This window comes from Panthera pardus, unplaced genomic scaffold, assembly GCF_024362965.1.
Source record: "Panthera pardus isolate Hobbes unplaced genomic scaffold, ASM2436296v1 HiC_scaffold_7, whole genome shotgun sequence".
NCBI lineage: Eukaryota > Metazoa > Chordata > Mammalia > Carnivora > Felidae > Panthera > Panthera pardus.
This window is the reverse complement of record NW_026527002.1, coordinates 78,218,637-78,239,269: the sequence shown is the minus strand read 5'-3', so window position 1 is coordinate 78,239,269 and position 20,633 is coordinate 78,218,637. Positions and strand designations below refer to the sequence as shown.

The following is a 20,633-nucleotide window of genomic DNA, read 5'->3' as shown; positions in this document are numbered from 1 at the left end:
AGCCCTGCAGAAGGGCCCTGGGACCTCAGAGCTCAGTGGTTGGACTCCTCGTGCCATGCTTCTGTGTCTCCACTGGATTCCTGCCCAGAGCATCGCCTGTCACCCTGGCAACATGTCAGCAGTGCCCCCGTCCACCCGGCCCCTCCCCCGCAGCGGGCAGCTGCCAGACCCTCTGTGCAGACCCAGTGTGCTCTCTGCCAGGGCTGCCCTCCAATGCACCAAATCTCATTTTCTCCCTTTAAATTGTGTTCTGCTCAGTGTCTCCCCCTCCTATCCCCCCCCGGGAGCCTGAATAGGGAACACTGGTTACTATGGCAATCGGCTGGCTGGTGGCAAGAACTCTGCTCAGCAAATTAATTGCTGGACTTTTGGAGGCTAATGGCCGAGCTCTGCCTCCCAGGGACAGGGTGTGGCCTACATCATGCCAGCTGGGCAGCTGGGCCCTGGAGAGAGCTCAGAGACTGGAGAGAGAGAGAGGGAGGGAGAGAGAGAGAGATGGAATCATGGCACCCTTGCTTTCTGGGACTGCCACCTGAGGTTGGCTGGGGAAGGCAAGGAGATGGGCTTCCCCAAACCCCAGCTTTTCTGCATGCTTGGTCTGTGCTGGCACCTTCCCAGAAAGCATTTTGCGGAACCCTCACAGCACCCCGCTGATGTAGAGATCGCCCCCATTTTATGAGGATAAAATGGTCATTCATATGGCTAAGGAGGAAAGCCGGGACTCCATACCAGAATCTGCCCACCTCAGGGGGTATTTTGCCATGAACATTCCAGGTATTCCTGGGCAGAAGGCCATCATGTCCTCTGCAATCTCTTCCAGAGGAAAGAAGCATAGGGAACATTTCCTAGCTCACCCCCTGAAGCCAATATCACTGCAGTCCCAAAACCAGGCAAAGACATTCCAAGAAAAGAAAAAGACAGACCAATATCTCTCATGAACATAGATGCAAAAGGCCCTAACAAAATATTAGCCGATTGAATACGAACATATAGACAAGAAGAGGTATACACTCTAGCCAAGTGGGCTTTATCAGGTATCTAAGGCTGGGTCAGCATTTGAAAATCAGTTAGTAGACTGATTTACCCAAATTCTCTTCCCTCTGGTTATTATCAGCTTTCTTCCCTGCTTTTGCCCTTTATGTCCTTCTCTTCTTTTTTTTTTTTTTTTCAATTTTTTAAAAACGTTTGTTCATTTTTGAGAGACAGAGTGTGAGCAGGGGAGGGGCAGAGATAGAGGGAGATGCAGAATCCGAAGCAGGCTCCAGGCTCTGAGCAGTCAGCACAGAGCCTGATTCAGGGCTTGAACTCACTGACCACAAGATCATGACCTAAAGTCGGGTGCTCAACCGACTGAGCCGCCCGGACGCCCTGTCCTTCTTTTCTTTCCTGTAAGCTGGGTGATCAGAATTTGGTTTCATTGACTGTATCCTTTGCTTGTTTGCCCACGCTGTGTCTTTACTTAAGTAGTTAAGTGTTTCTCCAGCCAGGTTTCTCCAGCTCCACCCGAGCCATTAGGAGCCTGGCCTCTGGTCAGATTGCCCTGGGACCGCATCCCGGCCCTGAGTGGTGGAGTCACAGGCAGGTGGCTAAGCCCTGGGTGCTGTTTCTCACACAGCACACGGAAGCTCCTGATACCTGCTGTTTGGATACTCTGGGCTCTTAACCTGTGAGGCCCTCACCTGGTGTGGTACTTGTTACGGTTCCAGCAGGAGAGGGCATGTTCGGTGTCCTTCCGGCCTGAGGCCAGTCCAGCTGTCATGACTGGCCGTGTGCATCTAGCGAAGTTGTCTGGGCCATGGGCACCTGCCAGGTTCATCGCTGGGAGGTGGGGGAGCAGTGCGGCTTGCGAGTTTGCCGAGACCTCAGGGAGGGTGTTGGCAAAGGCATCGCACTTCCAGGGCACACAGTCAGCAGGCTCTCCCCGGCCCTTTCTCGAGAGGGAAACACCCAGACTGGGGATTCTCAGCCCAACCAGTACTCACTGGGCCCCACATGGGGCAAAATAGCCGGCCTTTGAGACGGACGGTGGGGACACATGCCCCCCACCCCACCGGGGAGCTTACAGACAAGGGGTGATTGTCTCTGAGTGCCTTGGGTGGCCTTTCACACACACGTGTGCACACGCGTGCACACACGCACACACACACACACCTGCTCTTTGGCAGTGGGGTGTGCCCGGGATATGTCCCCTGTTCCCAGCCTCAGCTTGTAAAGGGGGATGTCGACACCCGCCCCTTGCAGTCATTGTAAGGATGGAGAGGCACCGTGTGGACAGCTCTGAGGCTCTCAACCGGTGCCAGGCTCGGCCCAGCTGCAGGGACCCTGTTTGGCGGGTGGCCTCAAGGTCTGGGCTGGGTTGAAGCCCCAGCTCTGGCTCATGTCAGCCATGTGGACTTGAGAGCGGTCGAGGCATCAGGCATCAGGCTAAGGGCTTTGCATGCAGTTTTATTATTCAGTTCCTACGACAGTCCCTCGCAACAACCCGCTGTGGGGTAGGGTGTGTTATTATCTGGGTTTCGTATGTGGCCTTCATCATGCTGAAGAAGGTTCCCTATTGTCTTAGAGTGTTGAGTGTGTTTATCGTGAAAGGCAGTTAGATGTTGTCAGGTGTTTCTGTATTGGTTGGGACACTGTGTGTCCTTTGCTCTCCTGGCGAGTGTATCACACGGGTTGGCATGTGCGTGTTGAACCAGCCTTGCATTCCTGAGCTGAATCCCACGTGGTGGCGGTGTATAACCCTTTCAGTGTGCTACTGAGTTCAGTTTTCTAGTCTTCCATTAAGTACGTTTGCATCTTGTTCATAAGAGACATTGGCCTGTTGTTTTCTCTTTATTTGTGTGTGTATTTGGGAAGTCAAGATTCCTCTAGAAACTTGGAGACTGTGACTTGGGAGGAAGAAGCCTGGTTTCCACAATGAGGGAAATTATCAAATTTCTTGAGCCCTGGAAAAACACTGGACACTATGGCTGTTACCAATTTATCTCCTCTGTCTACATTCTTACTTATTTCATTTTAAAAAGTGATGGCTCAGTAATTGGTGGTGATATTTGGATTTTATGTATCCACAGAGGTCATGGAAAGAGAGTGGGCTCAGTGCCCAGAAGGTGCTGGGGTTCCAGTCCCGGTCCATCCTCTGGTGACCTGGGGACAGACTGGTATCTTCTCCATCTCAGTCCCCTCCTTTGGCACATGGGGACGATGATTCCTGCCTTGAAGGGTCACAGGAGTTCGCTCAACAATCAGAAAGTACCTGGCACACGGCAGATAATCAATGGCAGCCATTCAGTTACTTTCATGGTTTTTTGAAATGTCCGTGTTCTTCAAATGAATGGCTCCTGGCCACCCGAGATGATGAGATGACGTGACCACATGGCTCACTACTGAATCTAATATTTATTTGTCAAATGTCCACTGTGTGCTGGGAACTATTCTAGGTTCTGGGCAACAGGAAGAACAAGGACGAGTCCGTGCGTTCATATAGCTTTGAAGGATGAGAAGGGTGGGCCACCCGTGGGACTTGCCCTGACTCTGTGTCTCTTCTTCCCCTGGACCCTCAGGTCCTGACCCTTGGCCTCTGCCCCTTCATATACGATTTTGGGAAAATGTCTTTCTTCTTGCTCCCGTGGCCACCTCCTGAGTATCATGCTTTTGGGGTATTGTCATTTGGGCTGTTGTATACCCTGTGCACTTGCGAGGTGGCCTTTAGTGCCCTGGTAAGACGAGGGCAGTTTGCCCTGAGGGTGGCAGGGACCAGCATGGGAATTCAGGTACCTGTCCTGAGAAGGGCCCACATACCTGTCCATGTGGCCAGGGACGTCTCCATGTGCCCTGTCTTCTCTCTCCTCTGGGACTTTGCACATGCTGTTCCCTCTGCCTGAAATCATCAACTGCCTCTTGTCTGATGGAGTCCTACTCTGTTTTCCAAAATTGGCTTGGGTGTCACTCATCCAGGAGTCCTGGCCTACCCCTGAAATAACCATGTGATACCCTGCCGGTGCTCCTGTCACCCCCTGAACGTCCCTGTGCTGGTGTTTCTTATCCTGTCTTGCCCTGGCCCACGTGTCACCTGTCTCCCAGGTGTCATTGCCCTTGGGGAGGGTGGTTCAGAGTCCTTCACCTGCCCGCCCTCAGCACCTGGCACAGGAGGGCAACTGATAAGTAGCTCAGAATCCTATTAGCTGTTTTCTCTTTCCTGTCTCATGGCTTAAATGGTGACAAATACTTTTGGGAGCGGATATCCACATGAAAATAAGGTACGCAGGAGAAATACACTTAGCTAGTAAATGTCATAGAGCAAAGAAATGCATTGAAAATAAGAAAAATAAAAACCCAAACAAGGTCTCTCCTACTGAGTTGGCAACGACTGAGGGAATGGTAACGTCCGTGCCACCAGGGATGTGGTGAGGGGCTCCGTCATATGCCCCCGCTTGGCGGGAGCCGGTACAGCCTCTCCAGAGAGAAGCTTGGTCATTGCTGTCAGGGTCCTTTCAAGATATCTCATGGAGGGCCCTAAGGAAATAATTACATGTGGGCAGAGGCTTAGGTACAAAGATGTCCTCCGGTAACATATCAGGCAAATAAAACTGCCTGTTCCACGTCCCGACGTGGAGGTTGCAATCAGAATGTGGTGCCGGTGCCCAGGCACGGTCCCGCGGGGACGGCAGGTCCTCAGTGCGTGTTTGCTGGTGGCCGGAAGCAGGGAGGGTTGGGTGACCCCCGTGGGGCAGGCGTCCTGGGCTCGCTCGCGCGAGGGCCACGCCGTTGGCTGAGAGAGAGGTCGGCGGGGGCGCGGAGTCTCCCTCCCACACGGGCCGGGGCCCTTCTCTAAAGGCGTTGTCTTGTCCACACAGGGTATGTTCCCGTAGAGCTGGTGCCGCCTCCTCCTGGCCGAAAAATGCATGTTCCCACGCGCGGGAGAGCCGTGGCCTGCCTCCTGTGGCTGCTGTTGCTGTGGAGCGGGGACGGCGGCTGTCGGGCCCAGAGGGCAGGTGGGGACACCATAGAATGTGCCAGACCGGGCACCGAGCAGCTGCTGTGCGTGCCCGTGCGTGGGGGTGGGGGTGCGAGAGAGTGAATGAGTGTGCAAGAGGCTGAGGCAGTGTGTTTGTGTGAAGGTTGTGAATGTGAGTACATGTGCATGCGTGAGAGTGAGTGTGGATGAGTGTGCAAGGGTCTGGCCGAATGTGGTTGTGCGGGTGTGAGTTTGTGTCTAAATGAGCGTGTGCAAATGCATGTGCATGTGCAAGAGTCTGAGGTGCGTTTGTGTGTACGAAAGTGTGTGAAATAACCTGAGCGTGTGTTTGTGTGAGCCTGAGTGTGCGAGCACGTGTGTGAGGGTGGGTTGAGTGTGCAAATGTGTGGGTGTGAGTCTAGGTGCATGTGAGTGTGTGAGCATGTGGGTGAGTGTGTGAGTGTGTGTGCAAGTGTGTGAGAGCATGTGGGTGGGTGAGTGTGGGGGAGGGTGTGGGAGAAGAATGAGCTCTGACCACACGTCCCGAGTGGGCCGTGGGGTGTGCAGAGAACCTGCAGGGCCTTGGGGACGGAGGGCAGGGGTAGGACGGTGTCGCGTTGTCCTGCTCTGGGAGGGATTTGGGGACACACTCCGGGGGACATGGACACGCTGGGGTCCAGCCAGAAGAGGCGGCCAGGACCACAAGGGCAACGAGACTCTGGAGGAGACGGGGGAGAGGGGAGTGGGAAGTTCACTGCGGAAGAGGCAGCCGGGGGCAGGAGGGGTGAGTCGTGGCAGTGGTTGGTCCACATGCCTGAGGGCCTCCTGGGGAGGGTGCCATCGGCGTGGAGGCGTGAAGGAGGGGTCAGGAACACGAGCCCGTCGGTATCAGGGCGCCGAGCACAGAGCCTGCTCTCTGGGGTCCTCGAGCAGGGAGGTCACCGGGCTCTAAAACACAGCCCCATTTTGCAGATGAGGAACTGAGGCACAGACAGGCCCAAAGCCCCCAGCAGGGGAGGAGCGGGAACACAGGCAGGTGCCCGCCTGAGCCACGCCAGTTTTCTGAGCCTGCAAAGGAAACACACACAGACAAAAACCCCAGGGCCTGTGTTTCGGTGTTGTTTTCCCCAAGTCTCCTCATGTATTTCTCTGCCCAGCTCAGCTAGCTGGGAAGACAGCAATGACCATGGACGTCCCGGTCTTCATGGGAGGAGTGTGGGGCTCTGTGTCCACTGAGACGGTCCTGAGAGCACGGTGACACGGGATTATTAAAACAGAAGTGCGGGGCGTTTCGGGGGGCAGCAACCATCTCTCCCAAGCCCTCATTTTGTAGTGTCAAACACATCAGGCCAGAGGGGGGCGGTTACCTGCAGGGCTTACACACACGGCCCTTACCTGTGGCAGAGCTGAGGGCACCGGTTCCGGGGACAGGGCCCTTCCTGAGACACACACTTAATTCTCACATGCACATGATGCAGTCCCTTCCCTGACCTGTTCCCCCCCCGCCCCCCGAGAGAATGTACTCAGAGCTCCAAAGGGCCCCTGGGTGAGACCTCAGGAACAAGAAACCTTCTGCACCCTTAAAATAAATGTGCTCAAGGATTTCAGCCCACAGGCTGGGTCCTGCTTGGTCCACGGCAGCAATTACCCTGCCCGGGCTAGAACACTATTGTCCCAAAGACAAAAGGATGACCTTTTGTGTCAAGGAGAAAAACTCCCCGGGAATTATCTCTTGAGTCCACACATCTGGGCAAGCACTCCAGAAGCTCTAATCCTGTTAGGGAGCCAGCCGGTGAAGGTGGGGGGATTTACCTCTGCTCCAGGCAGCACAATGCAGCATGGGCTTAAAAGGTAGATGTGGAAAATTCAACAGTGGCCCTGGCTTAGGTGGGAATAGGGATAAGGAAGTATCTTTGTGTGTGTGTGTGTGTGTGTGTGTGTGTGTGTGTGTGTGTGTAATACATGCAGAGTTCTTGTTTTTCTGTTTTTTGAAATTCTAAAAAAATTTTTTAATGTTTATTTACTTTGGAGAGAGAGAGAGGGAAAGAGAACGCAAGGGGGGGGGAGGGGCAGAGAGAGAGGGAGACACAGAATCTGAAACAGGCTCCAGGCTCTGAGCTGTCAGCACAGAGCCTGACGTGGGGCTCAGACCCACGAACCACGAGATCATGATCTGAGCCGAAGTCGGAGGCTCAACCGACTAAGCCCCCCAGGTGCCCCTGAGTGCGGTATATTTTACGTGGTCTGTAATGCTGGCATGCTGTGGACTGTTTAAACATCCAACGAGAGTGCTGGCTAAATAAATTACGTGCACCTGTGCAGTGGAATCCCTGCAGCCGTGGAAACCGGCCCCATCACCCTGGAGATGGGTTTCTAGCACATCGCAGGAGGTGTGGAAAACAGCCACGTATCAGTGTGTCCAGTAAAGTCCCACGTGCACTAGGAACTATGCAGAGACACAAACCAACAGGTGTACACGCTGCGGGTTGGCAGTGCTGACTCTCCGTAGCTGGAAACATAAGCACTGAAAACATTTTTGATTGCGTTTTCTGAAATCATGCATTATTTGTAGTAGGTTTAAACAAACAAACAAACAAACAAGGCAGTCACCGTGTAACCGAAACCAAAACTATTTAGGAAATCGGTACAATGGTGTTCCCTGAACGTTGACCCCTTTTATGCAAGGGGTCACATGTTGGCAGCTGAACCTCACAGCAAACTTGGGGACGCTCATCACCATGAGAAGTTAAGGAACCGAGGTTTTGCAGCTTTAAGGCAGCCAGACCGGGGCCCCCAGGAGTGCGCGCCCCCCCCCCCCCCAACCCCTCCAGGCCTGAGGGCATGACCTTTCCCAGTGCATTTGGGCCAGGGCGCCCTTCCTCTCCCCCTGCAGGCTGCAAGACCGTGCACTACGACCTGGTCTTCCTCTTGGACACCTCCTCCAGCGTGGGCAAGGAGGACTTTGAGAAGGTGCGGCAGTGGGTGGCCAACCTGGTGGACACCTTCGAGGTGGGGCCCGAGCGCACCCGCGTGGGCGTGGTGCGCTACAGCGACCGGCCGGCCACGGCCTTCGAGCTGGGCCTCTTTGGCTCGCGGGAGGAGGTCAAGGCGGCGGCGCGGCACCTGGCCTACCACGGCGGCAACACCAACACGGGCGACGCGCTGCGCTTCATCACGCGCCACAGCTTCTCGCCGCAGGCCGGCGGCCGCCCCGGGGACCGCGCCTTCAAACAGGTGGCCATCCTCCTGACCGACGGCCGCAGCCAGGACCTCGTGATGGACGCCGCGGCCGCCGCCCACCGCGCGGGCATCCGCATCTTCGCCGTGGGCGTCGGGGCGGCGCTCAAGGAGGAGCTGGAGGAGATCGCCTCGGAGCCCAAGTCCGCACACGTCTTCCACGTGTCCGACTTCAACGCCATCGACAAGATCCGCGGCAAGCTGAGACGCCGCCTGTGCGAAAGTGAGTGGGTGCGGGGCGCGCGGGGCGGGGGGGTGGGGGGGGTGCTGAACTGCTCAGCGGGGAGGGGTGGAGAGCAGGGGGCAGGAGCAGGGGACAGGGGCTGGCGGCAGGGGACGGGGTAGGGGCCGATAGCAGGAGCAGTGGACAGGGGCTGGCGGCGGAGGCAGGGGCGCGTGTCGGGGCAGGGGCTGATGGCAGGCGCAGGCCACAGTCCACCTGCCAGGGCTCAGTGACCAGGGAAAACCAGTTCGGCGCTGGAGGCGGGGCCCACACCCTGGCTCCTCCCCAGGCTCCGCCTCCAAGTCTCAGGCTGGATGGAAATTAAAATGGGGCTGGGTCCTCAGTCCCGCCCACCCTGAGAGACTTAGAGATCCTTAAATGCAAAGCAGTGGGATCTGTATTTCTGTGGTGGGAACATATCTGCTACCTCCATGGCTGTTGAGGTCAGAGCCCTACACACAAAGCCCTCCCTAAGGCACATGGCAGGTGAAATATATGGGGCCCTCTCCTCTCCCCAGGGATTGCCTTGAGAGGTGGGCCAAGAAAATGGGCACAAGGCAGGTTTCTGTGACCCCCAGCCAGCCACTTACATGGTTGGGCACTGCTTATCTCAGAGGCCAAGTGCTGTTGACCTGGTGCCCTGAGATAACCCGAGGTTGTCTGGAATCTGTTGACTGTGGCTGGGGATGGGGGATGGGGAGGTTGGGCAGCAGGCAGGGATCTGACCCTGAAGGCTGACCTCCAACATCCTTGTTGGATCATTCTCAGGACAGCCTCCCCCAAAGGACAGGAAGGGAGAAGTGGGTTTTCCGTGCACTGGCCTGTGTCCAGCTTCTGTTCTGCCTGCTGCATTGGGGTGATACTTGTCCTTCCTGGGTCATGACCAGTGTTTGGTACCCACCTCCCCTCTCCCCCAGCCTCCAAGACCAGCAGGTAGGGGCTGGGAGCAGAGTCCCAGCCTCTGGGACTGTCAGTTTTGCTGACTACTTCCGGGGACTGAGAACATCACCCCTTGTCGGGGACAGGGAAGCCTTGGGGTTGGGGCCAGCGGAGGGAGCAGCTGGCCATGACTTGGGAGAGCCATGAGGGTCTGCTCCCGGGAAGGGGCCTGGCCTGCAGCCCTGTGAGAAAACAGCTAAGCTGTGTCTGAAACAGAACGCCCTCGGGCCCTTTACCTTTCTGTGACTCTTTCCTCTGTTGGCCCCACCCTACTTAATCTCCACTCACTTATTCGTAGATACGTGTTGGAGATCTAGTGTGTGTGGGGCCTTGTGCTGAGTTCTGGGCCTGTAGACAAAGAGAAGACAAAGCCCCTGCCCTTGGAGTGTTCATAGTCTAGATGGCCAAAAAGACGCATAAAAAGGGATTTAATACAGTGGGGGTGACCTTAATAAACGTGCCACAGAGTCTCAGGGGGTCCTACCGTGTTTGTGCTCGGTGATGACCCTGAGAATGAGGGAGGACTTCCTGGAGGAGGTGACGCTTAGACCATTTAGCAGGACATGCCTGAGCTGTAGGATGAGGGATTGAGGGGTGGCATGACGCAGTCTGTGAACAATCATGGACCTGTATTGCCGTGGTAAAGGAGGGAACTAGGGTTGGTGGTTTTGTATGATTGTCCGACTCTCAGTAAAGGAGGGCCTTGTGTGCTCAGATGAGTTGTGGAAGGGTTTTGTGCAGGGGTGTGACGCAGTCAGATAGGAGACCCTTTATAGGACTGCTGGAGAAATTCAGGGACAAACGGTGCTGGGGATAGATGGAGCACGAGGACTACACCCATTCCACAGATGAGGAGATTGATGCCCTGAGTGCCAAGTGAAGGAAACCTATGCAGTAGTGTAGAAGGCGTTGGCCGTGGACTTTCCCTTGACCCGCACTGCAACCACGCACATCATGGCGATCTTTTCACAGCATGCAGCCTGCTAGGCTCCCGGAAGGGGCAGCTGCTAGGCCTGTAGCAGGAGCCAGACGGAGAGATCCAGCCAGGATGGGAAAGAGCAGGGAGGCAGGAGAGGCAGTGTGGTAGGGCCAGGGCTCAGGACTGACCTCTGAGCTCTGAGCTGACGAGAGTCAGGCCCAGCCTGACTCTCACGTGGTGAGAGTCCCACGTGGTGGCTCAGTCCCACGTGGTGGCTCATGGGTGCTCCTCTAGACCCTGCCCACTGGCATTGTGTCTTCCTGCCAGCCTCGGTCCAGACTGGTTCTAGAGTTGGGCCAAGCAGAGTGTAGATTCTGAAGAACTTCCATGCCTGGGGGTTGGTTCTGGGAATGGTGAGGACAGCCCCAGAGAGGCCAAGTCACTGAGCTGTGCTCCCCAGTTAAAGCAGGGCTGGGGATGGAACCCAGGGCTTCAGCCTCCATGCACTGGCCGCCCCCACCAGGCCCCGGGACTCAGGTTGTGCCATCGCTGACCTCGGTTCTGAGTCGAGGACAGCGTTCCGCTCACAGGCAGTAGAGGACCCCGCTCTAACGGGCTTGGGGAATAAAGCAGATTGACCTCACACACGACAGAAAGGCCAGAGGTCAGGCGGGCTTGAGTGATGAGACCAGGCCTCGCTCAACCCCTGCCGTTTCTAGGTTCTTTCTTGGCCTAACCCCGTCCTTGGCAGCCTTTTGTATCTGGGTCCTGGCACGGATGGCTCACTGAAGAGGGGTGGGGTCGGTGAGGGATACTGAGGCCCTGAGAATGGGCAGCGAGGGGAGCTGGCTGATGGCAAGGGCGGAGGTGTGTCCAGACCCCCGTGGGGGGAGGAGGCCGTGTGACAGGAGCCGAAGTCCCCTCAGGGAAAGCACCTGCTGCCTCAGCTATGGCCTAGAGGGAGCAGGAAGGAAGCCCCCACCCGCCCTCTGTCCCTCCCCTCATCTCCCCTCCTCCCCTGGCCTGAGTCTGTCTGACGGCAGCCAACAAGGGGCCCAGGTGATGGCGACATAGTAGCGAAGGAGGGGAGAACAGGTGTGTGGGGGGGGGCACATGGGGCTACCTGTGGAGAATCTTAGGGCCATGTGAGACTCCAGCCCCAGGACAGACAAGACTGGGGCCCAGCGTGCCTGGATTTGGTCTGACAGAGAAGTGTGGGCCTGAGACTCTCCCCAGACCAAAACTGTAGCTCCAGAGTGGAAGGAGGCTGACTGGGGCCTAAACTACATGACCCTGTCCTAGTTTCCATCCCCACCCCCCTCAAGGGAGGATGTGTGACCCATGCAGGGAAACAGGGGCCCTGTAACCAAGAGAAATGGACACTGATGCTGGCCAGCCGGGGACACCACGTATTCCCCATGACAACGCTCAGAAAACTCACAGTGGCCGGGGTCCTCCAAATGCCTGAACAGACGGAAGATTTAAGTTATGCTCAGCTGTCTGGAGGGAATCTGCTTTTGTAAATACAGATGTAAGCTGACTAGGGCCTGGTCTATTCTGGTGATGAATGAAACAAAATCCCCTTACAATTGCTTCAGTTAGAAACAAAGCAAAATAAAATAAGATAGCTAACAGTAAGATACTGAACCGCATCGAGTAAGATTAAATCCAGGAGCATCACAAAATCCAAATGACCAGAAGTCCCTGGGCACAGAGGAGATGCCTTTGGGTGACTTCGGAACTCAAATAGGAGCTGTTCTGAATAGGGGCTTTGCACTGATGATCTGGAAATTCGCAGACGAACGACGTGGGGTTTTTGGTGTAGTGATCATTCAGTTGGATCCGACCTACTCATTCTTTCATTCAGCAACCACACACTGAGTGATTCCTCCTTTGGGGGCCATGCCAAGGGCCAGGATGCGGTGATGGATCGGATATTCTTTTTTGTCCTTGGGGACCTTTTGTCTCCTTGAGACGGCAGGAAAGTGGCGGCTAATTACACGATGGAGTGTGGACACTGTTACCACGTGCAGTTTCATGTGTCTGGTAGTTTATCTGCCCGGGGTCTGTCTTCACACACAAGAATAAGCTTGACGAGGGCAAACTCTGTTCCTTGTGGTTTCCGAGTGCCCGGAACAGAGCCCGGGAAGTGAAAGGAGCCGCCTAGACCTAAGGGTGGAGACTGGCAGTTAGTTCTGTGTTTGCTGTTGTGATCTGCATGTTAGGAGTACTACCCTCTTCCAAATGCAAAGAATAAGAATATTTGGCAAACCCGACATCATTCCCAAAAAGAACTGAAATATTGAACTCACCCGTATTTTGGCAAGCAGAGACAAACGGTTAGATTTTGAAGGCTGATGAAGGTCTGGAAAAGGCGGGCTGGCTGGGATGGGCTAAATCATGCCAACGATGCCACCCGGCTTCGTCGAGTGGGACAAACCCAACGCCACCAGAGGTGAACGAATGGAGCCAGGGTGTCTGCTGTTCCCTGAGTACCAGACGCTGCTGTTGCTGCTGTTGATGGACTGAGGTCCAACTGCATCCAGAACCCATTTTCCCTCCAGCTTGGCCACAGATGGGAGGCAGGGTGACTCTGAGGGACGGCAGGCTCCCCGGGGCTGCCCTTCAGAGGGGAAGATGAACCTTAGATCGTGTACAGGGGTTGAGGGGCCAGTGTCTGCAGCCCTAAGGCAGCACAGGTTGGGGTCTGTGAGCCGTGGCTGGTCTGGTCTGGAAGCCCAGCTGAGAGGGACCAGGTGAGCCGAGGAGGGGGCAGTGTGGGAACAGGAGGGGACCTGAGACGGACAGAACATCTCTGGGGTGGTGGTTGCAGAAGCTTCTCTGTCCCAAGTGTCCCTGGCCACCTATGGACCTGACCTGTTTTTCTCAGGATCTCGAGATGCCTTTGTTCAACACTCTGCTAAGAGCTGCATTCGAATTCCAGCCTGCTATCCTGCCACCTAGGTCATGGCTGCAGATAGGATACTTCGTGCTGCTAATTTATTTGTTCCAGTGTGTTTACGACTTAACCCTGTGCTTACATCCGTCAGAGTTCGCGTGTGCCACATACACCCAGTGCTGGCTTGCACTGTGACTGCCCCTGAGTGTCCGTGATGACTGGGTCAGAGTCACTCCCCAGGGTGGCCCGGCAGGCAAGGAGGAGATCTGGGAGTTTACCCCCAGTTCTGTCTGACCCAGGTCCCGAGTCCTTTCCAGGAAGTTGTGGTGTTTAGGGAGCATCTTTAAATCGCCATGTCATTCATGTCTCCCCAAATTCCCAACACAGATCTCCTGGCTCTCCCTATGCTGTGGGCAGCACTGAGGCACAGGGGGCCTGCATGGCTCGCCAGGGGGTCACAGGGAGAGGTGACTGTGTCCACCGCCCTGAGTCAGGCCTGCCAGGCCGCCCCTCTGTGATCCTTTGGATTTCTGATGCTGAACGGTGCTGGTTCCTGCTGCAGGCCTGGCTCACATGGGGACCAGGGGCTGTTTGCTGAGCAAACGAGTAAAGCTAACAGTATGTGGCTCACTGTCCCCCCGGCCTTGGGCTCATGCAGGGAGGTGCCTCCGTGTCGTGGCATCCGCTCCTGCCTCTGCGGCCTGACCGGGTTCCCAGGGGACTCAGTCTCAGCCTGGCTTCCTGCAGTGTGTGGGGCGGAGGCTGCGGACGGGGCCCAACCCCAGAGCACTGGCTGTAATTAAGAGCTTTCTCCACCCCGGGCTCTGTTGTGGCCACAAAACAACCTTTATATAGCTTATCGGGTGGCGTGAGTGAGCCTGTGGAATGCCAGCTGGCCACAGCTGGACCCTCCTCCTCCTTCTATTTCAGGGACACTCGGTGGTGGTCCTCTCTCCCCTCTCCCATGAGCAGGAGCCTCTTTCCTGGGTCCTGTCTCTTAGCTCCCAGGCTGAGACCCCAGTGTGGGTTTCCCATGTTTCTGTGGTGCATTGTCATAGGACACGTGGTCACCCTGTCTCTGTCTGTCTCTTGTTGGTGTGTTTGTGCTTAGCTGTGTTGCTGTTCCAATGAGAGTCCAGACTCCTGGATATTATACTTACCAATATGGTGGGAGGGGAGAGGCGGGGAGAGAGAGGGAGACTGACTTGTTTTGTGTGGCAGGGAGATTAATTTTATTGTTCCCCTGTGACTCTCACTGGAAAAATGTTGGCGTCTGTACCCCAGCTCTACATTTAATCAGTGGGTGCCCCTGCTTTCGTTCCGTCCCCCCGAGCCCGGCTCCCTGTGTGCAGGGTGAGTGCCTCCTTACGCACTCCTTTGTCATGATGGGGCACAGGTTAGCCCCGCTGTGGGCACTGTGGCCATCGAAGGCTCACCTTGCTCTGTACTGTGCTCATCAACAGGCCATCGCCTTGTAAGTGAGTTATTAGGTTCACTTGATAATTTGTTTTGTCCTTTTTTCTTTTTGTGGTGCGTTTTCAGTAAACAGCACAACTTATTTACATAGTTAGGAATGGACTGGATGGACCTTTAAAGACACCACCTGACAACTGTGGATGTTTTAAGGACTCTACAGTATTGGGTTATTTTTTTCCCGACACATTGTAATGGATCCCCCGTTATCTCACAGACATTGTTCTGAGGCGCAGGGTTCCTCCTTGAATAAGACACCTGTGATCCTGCATGTAGAGTGACATGCCTAGAGGAAGTCCCCTTGAGAAGAGAAGAATTGAGTTGAGCTTGGGATGGCAAGGATCAGTCCACGCCCAGAGCTCCAGGCAGAGGCAGCTGGGGTAGGTAGGCGTGCAGTCTGCGTGCTGGAGGGGGGGGGGTTGTTACCCCCCACTTCAGGAGGTGGAAGTTGAGGCTTTGTTTCCCAGCTTAACATTTCCACGTGTGTGCAGTAGAAGGCGTCCAGCCACGAGTCTTCCCTTGGCCAGAAGTAGAGCCAGGAATACTCTGTCCCCTTGATGACCGGTAGTAATGCCCAAGAAAAGGGCTTTGGGTCAGCCATTGGCATGCCTGGGTCACACATCCAGCCTGAATTTCTTTGGGCCTCGTCTCCCTCTGGACCTGAGTGTTATAGTCCTCAAAGAAGGCACAGCCTGCTGGTGGCATTGACCCCAGTGACCAGTTCCTTCTGACCACACTCCTGCCTCCATCACCACATCCCTCTGCCTGCCCGGAGACTGGTGGTACCACGAGGACACACACCACACACACACACTTGCACATGCAAACCCTATACACACACCACACACAACACACACAACACACATGCACACGCACATCACGTGTCCACAACACAGAACCACACAGACATGTGCACATCTATACACACACCACATACAGCACAAACACCACACACACACACACACACACATACACACAGGCATATATTCTCCTTCCCCAACACACACACATGCACACACATCACACGTCCACAACACAAACACCATATACACGTCTATACATGCACCACATACAACTCAAACACAGAACACACATACGCACATATACACACAGACGTATATCCCCCTCCCCCAACACACACACGGGCATCTGGGAACGTGTGTGGCCGCAAGACCCAGCTCGTCCTCTGGATGGATCTGAAGGCCGGAGAGGAATCTGTGGCAGCATCAGCTGTGGGATTGGAGCCGCCACGTGGATGTCTGTGGCTTGGCCCTTGGGACCACATCAGCCTCAAGAAGCAATTCCGGCCGGGCCCGCCCTTTACCTACGGGTCATGGGGAGTTTCTCCTGGGAAAACTTGTGATCAGGGTCACTCCCTAGAAATTGTAATCGGACTGCCTAATTCTGATGATGTGCTGGGACATTTCATAAGAAAATTATGGGAAATGATGGAAAACTGAAGCCAGCCTTCAGTTATTTTTAATTTGCACACTTCCGGGAAGGCGAGTGTCCCCAGCTGTGCCCAGCCAGGCCCGTGCCTGGAAAGGGTCCCTGGGAGCTGTTCAGTGTGTGCCCCTGCCTGACTGCTGTCTCTTCCTGAAACCAAGGCCCATGTGTCAAAACTGGACATTCTGCCCGTAGCCCCTTAGGGCCAGGGAGTGTGTCCCACTGTGCTGGGGAAGGGGGGAGCGTGTGCTGTCACACCCCCCACCCTCTGGACGGACCACCACTCACGTTATTTCTGGGTCCTGGCTTCTCACGATAGTGTAGTGCTGTCTCCCTCGTGCTGGACTCCGCATGTGCCTGCATGTGTGTGCCCGCAGGCGGTTCCTCCAAGAGTGTGCTCAGGCAGGGCAGTTCCGCTTCGCTGGAGCTGGTGCTCGTCACGCCCAGCTCTGCCTCCCCGCCCTCTGAAAAGTCAGGCCAGGTACCTAGCGTCTTTCCAGCCTCGTTCCGGCCATACAGAGAGATGCTGGTACCATTCCTACGCTGTGGAGTGTCATGGGGGTCTCATGGATTGGACATGGGAAGCACTGGGCACAGTGGTGGCCCTGAGCACATGCTATGCACTTTGCTTTTGCTATACACACACACGCACACACAGATACACCCACATACACACATGCACACACATATGCACACGTGTGTGCACACACATGCACATACATGTGTGCACACAATTAGATATATGCACATACAAATACATGTGTGTACACACATACAAGTATATGCACATGTAAATGCACATAAGTATATACATACACATATATGCACACATATGCACTCACACATATGCACACATGTATACACACATGTGCGCGCGCGCACACACATTCATATGCATATGTATATGTGCGTGTGCACATATACATATACAAATGCATCCACACACACATGTATATACACACATGTATACATGCACAAATATACATATGCATGTATATGCACTTACATGCAGACATGCATGTGCACACATACATGCAAGTATACACACATGTGTACACACATGCACATACATATGTGTACATAAATGTGCATGCATGTGTATATGTACATGTGTGGAAACACGTGTGTGCACATATACATGTATGTGTATGTGTGTACATGTGAAATTTGTGTATACATGTATAACTTACATATAACACATACACAAATTTTATCTATGTATATGTGCACGTGTACATATACTATTTTCTGGAACGGTGATTACCTTTCACCTAGGGAGGTGTTTCTCAAGCTTTCTTTTTTTTTGTTGTTATGTCCCCTAAACGACTCTGTATAAATGTTGCATTTTCCTCCCAATTGCCTCCTTCTCTGAGATTGAATACAGTCTGTTTATGCTGCTTGAACTTGGGTGGCCCCAAGCCATGGATCTCTTTGACTTGCTCACCCCCTCCCTTGAGCAGTGTTTGCCCCTGGGAGGCAATATGGCCCCTGTGAGAAAGCATCGTTTCGAGTGGAGGGCAGGAGTCCAGGACGAGAATTCAGGGAAGGCCTGGGTTCGGATCCTGCCTTCTGTCCCTCAGGAGATGTGACTTTATAGTCTTCTCGTTTAGCAGATGGGACTCAGATCTAAAAGCCTGGGTTAAGTCCAGGTTTCTGTTTGGACAGATTACTTTCTTAAGCTTTAGTTTTCCCTGTTAAATGGAAATGGTAATAGTACCACCTACTCCCTAGAGCAGGGGGAATATGCACTTAAAAGGCCCCCTTTGGAGCTTGTATGCAGGGGACTCATAGTTTCTGCATCAAGACCCTGATCTGAGGCAGGGGAACTGGAGTGGAATCCCAGCTCTGCCACCTGCCAGCTGGGGACCCCTCAGCAAGGGCATCACCTCTCAGACACTTGATTTCCTCGTCTGTAAAATTGAGATGATATTTACCAATCTGGCAGCTCATTGACTGTGGTTCTTATTATCATGGTGTTATTGCACGATTTTTATGCAAAGCCTGTATGAAATAGAACTTGCCAAACATCAAAGTGCCCAAAGGTGACATGGCAGGATCTGAGCCCCCTGTCACAGGAAGGGAATCTAGCAGAATCTAGAAGTTCATGGATCCTGAGCTCTGTAATGGACACCGGCCCGTTCAGGAAGGCAAGACTACAGCCCGCAGAGCAAATCTGCCCAGGCACCAGTTTTTCAAATTAAGTTTTGCTGGAATATGGCTTGCCAGCCTGTTCACATATTGTCTGTGGCTGTGTTCACACCCCAACCTCGAGCTGATCAGTTGTGACAGAGAGCGCATGACCCACAAAGGCTATTTGCACTCTGGCCCTTTACAGAAGAAGTTTGCTGACCTCTGACAGTGTGTTCTGAAACGATGGCTGGGAATCTGAAGTCACTGTCACTAAGTCTTCTGTGACCCTGAGTAGGATATTTTATGGAGGCCTCAGTTTCCTCCTTGGGTGTTGAATGGGGTGAGTGGGATTCCCCTTAGAGGCTCCCTCTCCTCTAGCACAGTCAACGGTCGTCCTACCCCCATGTGTGCAGCTGCGTTATGGATCCCTGCTCTGTTTGTCATTTTTAGGGGTCACCCAAGATCCTTAAGAAAGCCTCCTACCTTCCCTGGCCTCAGACAAGGATTCACATCCCAACTGGACTGGACAGGACCCTGGGTCAGATGCCAGTCAGTGTCCTCCCCATGGCACTGACTTGCCACAGGGCCTCGTGCCAGCCACAGCACCCCTTGTCCCTGGTGCCGTCCCACGTAAGCACCCACATGGGCAGGACCATCTCATTTACTGGGGTCATGTCATGCCAGGCGCTTTAGAAGCTCACAGAGGTTAGACTACGTGTTTCACACGGTGGTTTTAGTTTAGAGTTGATACAGGGGTACAATCTAGTGGCCACAACTAAATTAGTACTACTTGCGAAATGTAAATATGCATACGCACAGTCTCTCTCTATATGTCTGCATAGGAATATGCATCCGTATAATTAAATACGTGGAGAAAGTACAATTTTGAGAGCCTCTCACATCCTGCAGCTGGCCTCGTCCTAGCTGAACTTCATAGTTGTCAGAGAGCAAGTGGGACCCGGGGGTTACACAGCGTCTAGGGGCTTTCCAAGAAGAGTTGGCTGAGTAATTGCAATGTTTCTGATACAAGTTCACATTTAACTGGAAAGTGGAAGGAAATCTGCTGGTAAAGCAGGTTCTAGGTGACTTGTTTTGCTGTAAAACGTGTCTGTCTTTGTCCTTTTAATTATAGGCTCTGGTTTCTTTGAGTTCACCCACCTATCCCCCACCCCCACACAGACACACACATACACTAAGACACAGGGCACACGCATACGCACGCTACTCTGCTGTTTGCCAGCTGTGTGGATTTGGGCAGAGGACTTAACCTCAGTTTCCTCATCTGGAAACCAGCATGCAGAACTCTCCCACGTAGGCACATTGTGGAGATTCTGTGAATGTCTGTCGAGTGTATGGCCTGAGTGAGTGTAGAGCTGGTCCTCACTGCCCCCAGGTTCCCTGGTTCAGAGGGGCATCAGCCAGCGTGCAGAGAAGCCACAAGACTAGCGAGTAAACATACAGGAGGCAGAGAACGCAGCCAGCTCCTGGGGCCCATTCCCACATTCCTACCCTCCTCGCCTGGTGTCCTTGATGCAGAAATTTAGTCATTGGAGGTGAAAATCACCCGTTGATGCAATTCTCTGCTCACTGGAACCTGGAGGTAAAATGGGCCACAGAAGTCTTCATGGTTTCACATCAGGCCCAGGTCCCTGTGCCGGGATCAGGAGGGAGAGGGGCCCTGGCCGGCTGGACCCGTGCAGGCCAGCTTCTCACCCTCTTCCTTGCTTTGCATGAGAGCGACACCTTGGTGCACGTTCTAGAAGGGGTGACTGGGAACGTCTGACTGGGAACTCTGGCTCAGCAACAGATTATCCTGACATCACACAGGTGATCAGCCTGTGCGGCACATTCTGTTGTCACTAGGTGGGCAACTGGGCCTGGCCCAGGGGAGTCTAAGGCACTGTGGTCCACCAGGCATTTGTGGATTCGACGCCACAAAGGGCCTCAAGCACCTAAAACCAGATTTTTTTTGGATAAAGTAATTTGTTGTCAACAGAGGTGATATATACAATGGAAGATGGTGAACAGGAGGGTGGGAGTGAGCGGGGTCCCCCTGGGCTTCTTCAGCTCCCTGGTCTAGGAGCTTGAACAGGTGGGGGAGAGAACGGACAGGTGGTTGCTGGAGGGGGTGGGGGGAATGGAATCGGTGAAGGCGGATGAAGAGGTTTCAACTTCTAGTTATAAGGTAAATAAGTGATGGGGATGAAAAGTACAGCATAGGGAAAATAGTCCATATTGTTGTAATAACTATGTGAGCAGGTGGTAACTACGTTTATAGCGGGGTCATGTCGCGATGTATAAAAATATCAAATCACCATGTTGTACGCTTGAAACTGATGTGATACTGTATGTCAACTATACTGCAGTTTTTCTAAGTTTATTTATTTATTTTGAGAGAGGGGGGAGAGAGAGAATC

General features: G+C 54.0%; 1 protein-coding gene across 1 annotated transcript in view; it reads left to right on the top strand.

The window, feature by feature from the left end:
- The window catches only part of COL22A1 (collagen type XXII alpha 1 chain), a 258,748-nt gene that overhangs the window by 16,487 nt on the left and 221,628 nt on the right, over nt 1-20,633 (top strand). The window contains exons 2-3 of the mRNA XM_019459762.2: nt 4,851-4,988; nt 7,845-8,411. Of these exons, the coding sequence (XP_019315307.2) occupies nt 4,895-4,988; nt 7,845-8,411 (661 nt within the window). The 5' untranslated portion in view covers nt 4,851-4,894. The remainder of the gene's footprint in view (nt 1-4,850; nt 4,989-7,844; nt 8,412-20,633) is intronic.